Raw genomic sequence first — 9,613 nt, 5'->3', positions numbered from 1 at the left:
AAGTAGGCATCTCTAGCCATCCTGTCTTGAGTGATTCATTATGAACACTATCAAATGCTACATAAAAGGACATTTAACATCACGATTATTTTAATAAACAACAAGTAGGCAACATTGTGGCTATCCACGTTGCAAGTGCTCTTACGTTTCAGCCGAATCACAGGATGAAACTTTCCCCCTCCTTGCATTGCAAAAAGGGGGGAAATGCAGGCGCAAAATGTTCGCAGCAGCTGCAAAAGCACAAAACTTGGGGAAAATTGGCGCTGCTGTGCTTCTTTCATGTTCATCAAGTTGGTCGATTAACTGCTACGCATTTACAAGTGTCTTACCTCTATAGACCTCTAATAATGAAGAGTAAATTAGCCGCATCAAAATGGTACTAATCTAGCAATGAGAAGACTGGGACACCCTTGGCGTTGAAGCTTGAGCATTTTGCAAGCACTTCCTCTCCGACCTCAAAATCTTTTCGGCCATTATCCTGCAAAACATTGACCCAAACTTCAGTACCAAAGAGCAAATGATAACTACCACAAACAAGGGTTACAAAATTGAACAATGCATGAAATAATGGAAGCATGAACAAAAAGAGAAAATCGGGGAGTTGGGTATGAAATTACCACAAATTTATGCATTCCACGAACTCCATCACTCAGCTCAAGTACTAATCCATAGGCCCGTATCTGGTAGACCTTTACTGTAACTACGTCGCCCAGCTTCATAGAACCTGATCTGAAGTTTGTGGAAGTCGAACACTTCAGGGTGTTGCTTATGTCTTGTTCTGGAATGGCATCGAGCCCATTACTTCCAGAATCATCAGCCTTCACTTTCTTATTTTTCTTGGCGGTTGATGTACTTGATGCTTTCTTAGGGGAAGCTGGCTTTGCCTCCTGCCGTTCTTTGGCTGCTTTATATACTCTAGGAGATGACTTTGCAGCCTTTGAACTTGCAGCCTTCGATTGTTTCTTAGTAGGAGCATCTGCAACATCTTGAGCATCACAGTCAGCAGCACTGCGAATTATGACTGCAGGAGTAGAAAATGCAGGCGTCTCCTCACTTGTGATGTCTTCATCTTTGCTACTCGATAGCTCAACATCAAAATCCTTGCTCGCCATGTTTTCCACAGCTGCCCAACCAACAATGTCTTGATTTGCCAAAGGAGCAGTATCCTGACTTGCTAACTCCTTTTTATGCCTATGGGGTAGGGTTGCTTTCAGTGAAAGTTTAATATTACCCCTCACGTCCTGACCAATGCACGTCAATGAGAGCACTTGGCCAACAGAAACAATATCTGAAACTTTTGAAACCTGAAGGAACGAAATAAAACAAAAATGGCCGAATATAATAGTTAGAACTATTAAAAGCTGCTTTGCCAGTATTTAGAATACGATAGAGCAGTTATAAATACAGTAAACTTTTGTTGTTGTGGACGATAGGTGGTGTCAGGCTAGTACATCAAGGGTCATTGACATTTCATCATTTTTTTATGGCGTGATATCATTGCTCATACTGTAATTATAGACATGCCCGGTGATTTTTTTTAGTGGAAAACTTCAGGGGATGACCTCACAGTGCAACTGTGCAAGAGAGGAATATACAGCAAGAGGAGACAGGGAAGGGCTACAGAGGAAAGAGCAAAGAGGCCTATCTTAATAAACAAAAGCAAGTAGTCTAAACTAGGATTGGTGGTGCACCAACCCAATCTGTTTTTCAAAGAAAGCAAGAAGGTTGGGCTTGGAGTTACGATCGGATGATCCTACACCAACCCGGTTCTCAAACCAAATACCCTCTTGGCCTCTATCAAATTAAAACTACGTGCGGAAACGTTCTCCACTTGAGTACTTGATGCTACGTAATTTCAGGATAAATAAATACTGATCCATGAGATAACTTGAAATGTGAAGCAGAAATTGAAGAGAAATACCGGTTCATGTGACAGCTCAGAAATGTGAAGAAGACCTTGCTGCCCACCATTGAATTCCACAAAAGCGCCATACTCCTTTATTGAGGAAACAATTCCTTTGTATGTCCTGCCAACTTCAATTTCACGGCCCACAAGAAATTCAACCTGCGAACATATAGAACAGGTTAGACTTTCTCATGTAACGATTCTTCCTCCCAAACACTTGTCTTATAGCAACACAAGGATACAAGCAGGAGGTGCCATGTTGTTGATACATACCTTCTCAAGAGCCTTATCCATAATTGGCTGAGTTTTAGCAACAATAGTGACTGTACCGTCACTAACAGATACACGCGCACCTTAAGAAAATGGAAAAGGGAATTAACTACAAACTTAGCTGCCTAAAAACTTGAAAAATACAGAGTGCATAATGAAATGAAGTATATACATGGACTGGAGTATACAAGTTGCCTAACAGAATGGTGAAAAATTATTTCCATATTCAGTACTCCCTCCGTCCAAAAATAAGTGTCCCACTTTTTCTAGATACAGATGTATCTACAACTAAAATGCATCTAGATACATCCAAAACTAAGACACTTATTATAGGACGGAGGTAGTATCTTAGAAATTATGTTAATCCTGAAGGGGAGTTTAATTTATGACATTCAGGTATCACACTGATATGCAGGTCTGGACACCACACAGAGTGACAGCTAAAAGGAAACAAATAGGAACATCTCCTAGCAGGAAAGATAGAGTTGTCCTTAACTTACTGCCCCCCACCCACCCACTATGAATCATTTCATATTTATCTTGCAGTAATCCTTCTATGCATCTTAGAGATAGGCATTGAAAAATGAATCAACAATTAGGCGATAATCGAATCCAGGTTGTATTGGCGATGTTTTGGAGATAGGTTGTATTGGCGCAACAAAGTAGGAAATATATGAAATGAGGCTGCGCTACACTGAAGCATGAATTCACATTGGATCTATGGGTGATGTAGCCCATGGGGGTAGCAACATATTTCCCTATTATCAAATGCAATAATAGAATCAGTATTTTACAATTATCAGTCCAAGTTCTGCAACAAAGAAAAGATAAAACTCAAATCTTATAGCATACCCTCCAATCACTCAATGTTATAAGCTGGATCAATCTTGTGGTCTCTAAGGTTGTCTTTATTTCATCTAGGCAGAACTGATAATGGTATAGTGTTGCCTTGAGAACAAATATCAATTAAGTTTTTTGGAAATGAAAAAAAGTTGCAATTAGGTTCCAAAATGCACTTGTCGATAACTGAAACGCATGTGTCTATCATCGGCAGACTTATGGCACAGCAGACAACAGCAACATTTTCACAAACAATTACATTTACCCCTCTTGTCAAATGGCATGAACCACTTCTTATAGAGAACTTAAGATATGACATGAATAAGAATCAGGTAAAATATTAACTTCATACCTGTGTCTTTCTCAATCTTTTTCCTGTGGAAAAGCAACTTCCTAAGAGAATCACTGCTGAAGCTCAGTGTGGCTGCAAGTGGAGGCACGATTGTAACATTAACAATTAACAAATCAAAATAACCAAACCTAAAAATGGAGCAGCGACAAAACATCAACAAACCTAATCGAGGACCACTTCCATCATTGATAGCACGAGCAGAACTGATTTCCTGGTCCATGCGGTCAAGGATTTGATTACGAGCCTTTCGTGCAGGCTCCAAACTTTCACATACTATGTCCAATGGTATTCCAGCAGGTTTTATATCCAGCTGAATAGCAGTAATACCTCTCCTTGTTCCTGCAATTTTGAAATCCATGTCACCCAGGTGATCTTCAAGACCCTGAAAACACCAAATAAGATGTTTATTGAGCATGGGTATTTTCGGAAGCAACGTACTATTAGTCAATTACATAAAAAAAATACAAAATGGTTCTCTCCTGATTTGACAACAGAAATGAAGAGAAGACTTACTAAAATATCTGTTAATATACGGTAGTTCGAAATATCTCCAGTCGCTGGGTCGGATTCACTGACGAGACCAACTGAAACACCAGCAACATGTTCCCTTACAGGTATCCCAGCGTCCATTAAAGCCATGCTTCCTGTCAGTCACCATTTAGAAACACGTGAAAAGTAGAAGTCCACAAAATAGTAATTACTTGTGAGCAGTTCAAGGACATAACAACGACGCTTGAAAGACATTTTTTATCGAGATTAATAGGAACCTAGAAAACTATTGAACTTAATACATATAATATACAAGTTATTTTGAGGTCTCTTGGAAATGTTAACATATGCCTTGCAGCCCTTGCGTTGCCACAGACCGCGGCAACTTATATTCTTACAAATTCATCGAAATTAACTTAAGACTGTTTCTTCCTGTTCCTTTCCAAATTCGTGAAGTTCATTTTGCTCAAGAAATGTCCCTTCAATCTAACTCCTTCCAAGTTCCAACACACCTATATGAAAATCACACCATGCACACGCTCTACCAGTACACCTGAGATGCATCCAATGTGTTGCAATACCCTCCATTAAGTTACCAGTTGTATAACATGCTGATGTTGTTCTGCGCCACCCGTTTCCTCTGACCACATGGAGGCACCCACGCCTGTCCTTGTTGCCATGGTCACTAACACGCCCGGCGACTGCAGCGTGCGCACCTGCTGCCTTGCAGTGTCTCTCTACTTCAGAATCACCAGTATGCCGAGCTGCCAGGCCAGGCTCATGTCAGCACTTGCTTGCTAACCGGACTGGTTGTGCAGGCTTTGTACTTGGGTTTCTATAGAGAGGAAGGAGGGGAGGGAGGGGGGACCCATCCCTGATTCACCAACTCCCCTTGATTGAAAGGCAACTGTGAATGGCTTGGGTTGGGTTTGTTACAGACCAAAGTATAGACCCTTGATCCATTTTACATGGAAGTGCAGGACATGTTCTTGCAAACTAAGGCTTTTGCAAGTGAATGACATTCTAGTGAAGATCGACCAGCTAAAAGCTGCAGAACATTGACATGCAGATAAACGAAATTTAGTTCAAATAAAACACCATCTGCAAGGCTCTAAGCCATAAATAAAAGAGCAGAGTTCCTTTATAAGTACTACCTCATAAATAGATGTCTTAGATTTGTCAAAAATTGGATGTATGTAGACAATATTTAGGGCTCCTTTGATTCATAGGATAGGAAAATCATAGGGATAGGAAAAACATAGGATTGCTATGTCATGCCTAGTTTAATCCTATAGAAAGATGAGTTGTCTTTGATTGTGCCAAAGAATTTTTCCATGAGGCATGACCTCATGTTTTTCCCCATAGAATTTGCACTACAGGCCCATATGATTATTTCCTATAGGATATATTCATATGGATCAAACAACTAGCGTAGGAAAATATCTCATAGGATCTAAATCCTATACAATTCCTACACTATTCCTATGAATCAAAAGAGCCCTTAGTGTATAGATATACATCCAAATTTAGACAAAACTGAGATATCTATGTATGGAAGGAGGGAGTATAATAGTAGCACTAGAAATAAAGATGTGTACCTCCACATACTGATGCCATTGATGTTGAACCATCAGAGGCCATGACTTCTGAATTTATCCGAACAGTATATGGGAAGTCGTCTTCCGGAGGAAGCACAGCAAGTAAGGCTTTCTCGGCAAGAGTGCCTGCACAGTGTACAAAACACGTAGCTGAATCGGTGGTATTTATTTTGCCTCATCACAATTTCACTGTAAACTAAGACTGAAATTAATCAAGTTGAATGAAGAAGAAACAAGGAAAACACAATCAGGGATAAGGAACCTAAATATTGCAGCAAACAATAAGGCTACGCTTTAATCACAGTTTGCCAAGTTCCCTAAGCTCTGTAATCTAACCTAATCATATCTGATACAAACTAAAACATGGTATTGCACATATCTCTTCAGCTTAGACTGCAGGATAAGCAAATTCTATAATCTGCAGCTCTGCACGTACAAGGAAAAATATGTACCATGGCCAACTTCACGGCGATTCAAACCCCCACGTTTGGCAACTTCATTTATCGAAAATGGTGGAAAGCTGTAATGAAGCATGAAACGCTTTGTTGGAGGGCCAACAATTGAATCCAATCGCTGAGCATCACCAGGAGCACCAAGGGTAACTGTACATAAAACCTATAAGAGAGGATCAGGTTACTTCATATTGTGTATATGTTAAAACTTCATTCCATATAAGCAGTAACCATTTGCAGTGGGCTGTGCAGTGTAACTGAGTATGCATGTTCGCATGTTTGACACGCGTGCGCAGGCGTGTGCGGGCATGTGTGTGTGTTGAGAGAGAGAGAGAGAGAGAGAGAGAGAGAGAGAGAGAGAGAGAGAACCTGAGTATCTCCACGTGAAAACAGTGCAGAACCATGCAATATTGGATATGTGCTGGATTCGCAGAACAATGGCCGCACCTCATCAAGTTGCCTACCATCGACTCTAAGACCTTCCTTAATTATTCTATTGCGTATGACCTGCAGGGCACAACTCATTATGAACTGAAATAATATAAGTGATTCTACAATAAAATAGCACTGAATGAAGTGTTATCAGGTTATGCCAAGGGTAGATGGCAGCTATAGGTCTTGGAATTTTCATCTCATTTTAGAAGTTAGCAGCCCAATACCTCAGTATAGTTTACCTAGGTTCTCAGAGATTTTCATGTACTACTGGAATCTATAAATTATCTTGAATTCAGACATATTAGAAGATAAAGAGAACAGGTCAGGAGAATGCATGGAGACCGGAGCTTTCATTTATTCATGCACATGGAAGAAAACAGGGTTCTGGTCCAATTGCTAATGCGTTTGGGACACATAAGCTACAACTTTTCCAAATGTCGAGGATTCACTATTAAGAGAGCAATGTGCTCTGATATTTCTGTTACATATATGTTCTTGCATTAAACATGTTCCATAGTGTTCTGAGTTTCAGTGTGTCAAATGAGATCGATGTGCTCTACCTGCTTTCTCACAGTGTCAACTGCCTTTGGAAGAAACTTCAAGCTTTCCTCGTCACATTCTTCTTCAAGCTTTGCTTTTACAGATTCTGTGATGTTCTGCAAGGCTTCTCCACGCTCAAACTGCAACAAATGAAAACATCTAAGCGGAAAAAAAAAAGAACAGGAGATGTTGCTTCAATAGTGATTCAAAAAGAAATGTAGATGTTTGACTTTGACTCTTCATGGTTTAAAAAGCAAACCCTGAGCATAGTTTATCATAACATACTAGCAGAAAGGAGAGAAAGCAATATTCAAGAGAAATCACCACACAGCTCCCAGGGCAACTTATATTTAGAGTGGGGGCAGAAGTCTTTACAAGAGTCAGAACCAGAAATTTCCAATTTCGACTCCAATAAGGCAATAACTAGAAAGGAAGAGCATCGATCAAAATCGAATACATTACACACCTTGCCATAGGTTTTATCTGTGAAGACTTCCTCAATTGGTGCCTCTGATAATGTTCTTATTTTCTCGTAGGATTCATCTGAAATCATCGAAAGCTTGTATTCCTTTTTCTCTTTGCCAGCTCGCTTAGCCAATCTAATTTGAGGGTCGATACACTTAACTGCCTGATAATCATAATCAAGTGCATGAGAATACAATTACAATGTATCAAACATAAATTAATAAGGAATAATACCTCAGAGTGTGCAAGCTTCATTCCTGCCTGAAGATCCCTTTCAGTTATCTCACGAGCTTGTACATCGATCATTAATGTTTTATCCCGTGAACATGCATAAACTAGGTTGAGATCACTCAACCCTAACTGCAGGTAACAGGTGAAGTATACAAAAAAAAAAGAGTAAACTGGATGAATTCATAGCATTCTATAATTGACGTAGTTAGTTATTATGGTACAAATTACACAAATGGAATGGGCAACATGAGCGAACAAATGTTCCTGGTATATATGATACTATTCACGCACAGTGGAGGATATATCACATTATTACATGTGGTAGTACTTACCTCGTCCACTGTTGGGTTCAACACAAAATTCCCATCAATTCTGCCAACACGTATTACTCCAATTGGCCCATTCCAAGGTACATCAGATAGCATAAGTGCAGCTGAAGATGCATTTGCAGCCATAACATCGGGGTCCTGCTTTCCGTCTGATGAAAGAACATTTACCGTGATCTAGAAAAGCAGAACGCAACTCCACCAGTGAGTGATAATCCTTGTGCAAACTTTGTGAATTTGAAGAGTAGAATATTAAAATAGAAAGATCACCTGGACATCATGGTAAAAGCCACGAGGAAACAATGGCCGTATTGGTCGATCGATTATGCGCCCACACAGAAGTTCCCTTTCCTTAGGGGCACCTTCCCTGCGCATATAAGTTGTGGGAATAACACCTTGAGCGAACTGCTTTTCTTGATAGTCAACCTACAGCCAAAAACGATAACCAACATGTTCATCAGGGGAAAGAAGCACCAAAATGGTCCTAAAAAGGTGCACGCAGCAGATGTATAGTGTAGCGTCGAAAAATGTGAAGACAGACATATTCAGTTCTTCCTTCTGGGTTTAGCACATCCCTAATAAGTTATATTTGCAAGATAAAAATTAGAGTACACAATGGGTCTTTTAAGTTGTCCAGGGCGATCAAGTACCCTAAACTCAAGAAGTGTAGAATAATTCACTGTACCGGAGAAGTGTAAGGACCTGTAGTGTTGCTCTATTAAAATTTACTACAGGTAAATATAATTATGCTTTCTTACCAGCAGACAAAAATCAAGCATTGTAATGAGCATATGGCATCAGAGTTAATCTTAACAATCTCTTAGTGAAATATCAAATTGGTCGTTGCCACAAATGAACAGCATAATGACCAATGGTACTGGAACCAAAAAGCCCTTGTGAACGAAATCAGCAAAAAGGGTGGAGGGGTTAATGAGTTTTGTGAATTCCTGTCGAATTTAATAGCCTCTGAAATACACATAATAACAACAAACCAGGACAGGGAAGGGAAATGGCCTTACTGTTAGAGGGAGAAAGTCCCGGACAGGGTCGGAGGACTTGGCGGCGGCGACGGTGGCGAGGACGTTGGTGTCCTCCATGGAGATGACGACGGAGCCGTTGGCGAAGCGCGCCACCTTGCCGGTCTCGAAGGCGATGAGGCGGCCCCCGATCTCGAACTCCTCGCGGAAGCTCTCCAGCACCTTCCGCCCCGGCGGCGGCGGCGGGGCCGCCCGCGGCAGGTCCTCGGCCGCGTCGGAGAGGAATGCGGCGCGCGCGCCGGGGACCACGGTGAGCCGGAGGTGGTGCCGGCGGCGCGCGAGGAAGCGGAGCGAGGCCACCGCCATCGACATGGTGGCGCGCGCGCGGCCGGAAGGAGGTGGAGAGGGGTTTGGGCTTGGGTTTAGGGTTTAAGCGGCGAAGAAAGGGAAATGGTTCGCGACTTGGGCCTGCTGCAGTGCTGTGCAGTAGAGCTGTGCCGCGGTAGGGTTTGGGCCCACGTGTCAGCTGGCCGAACGGCCCAGATTCTTCCACATTCATGTCGCTCACGCGATCTCGACCGTACGTTGAGCGGCAGACGGCTCAGGACCCCAAAGGAAATCCCATTTCTGTCGCACGGATCGCCCGCCGCCGCCGGAGAGGAGCCCCGAAACCCTACCGCAGTTGCCCGCGTCGTCGCCTCCGATCCCCCTCGCTCCGCCGGTATGCCCTTC

General features: G+C 41.9%; 1 protein-coding gene across 1 annotated transcript; it reads right to left on the bottom strand.

Moving 5' to 3' along the window:
• On the bottom strand, positions 1–9,253 carry LOC124692595 (polyribonucleotide nucleotidyltransferase 2, mitochondrial-like). The gene is made up of 16 exons (XM_047225994.1): positions 8,924–9,253; positions 8,175–8,330; positions 7,911–8,081; positions 7,582–7,707; positions 7,349–7,510; positions 6,903–7,022; positions 6,277–6,414; positions 5,908–6,070; positions 5,456–5,581; positions 3,882–4,012; positions 3,531–3,750; positions 3,369–3,440; positions 2,180–2,259; positions 1,922–2,065; positions 618–1,304; positions 1–478 (listed from the first exon to the last, which is right to left on the bottom strand). The coding sequence occupies exons 1-16, from the start codon at positions 9,251–9,253 to the stop codon at positions 380–382; spliced, it is 2,925 nt and encodes a 974-aa protein (XP_047081950.1). The 3' UTR covers positions 1–379.
• Positions 9,254–9,613: the final 360 nt, after the last annotated feature.

The sequence above is a fragment of the Lolium rigidum genome, chromosome 2 (assembly GCF_022539505.1).
Source record: "Lolium rigidum isolate FL_2022 chromosome 2, APGP_CSIRO_Lrig_0.1, whole genome shotgun sequence".
NCBI lineage: Eukaryota > Viridiplantae > Streptophyta > Magnoliopsida > Poales > Poaceae > Lolium > Lolium rigidum.
The sequence above is the reverse complement of the archived record's forward strand: the minus strand, read 5'-3'. Positions and strand labels throughout refer to the sequence as shown.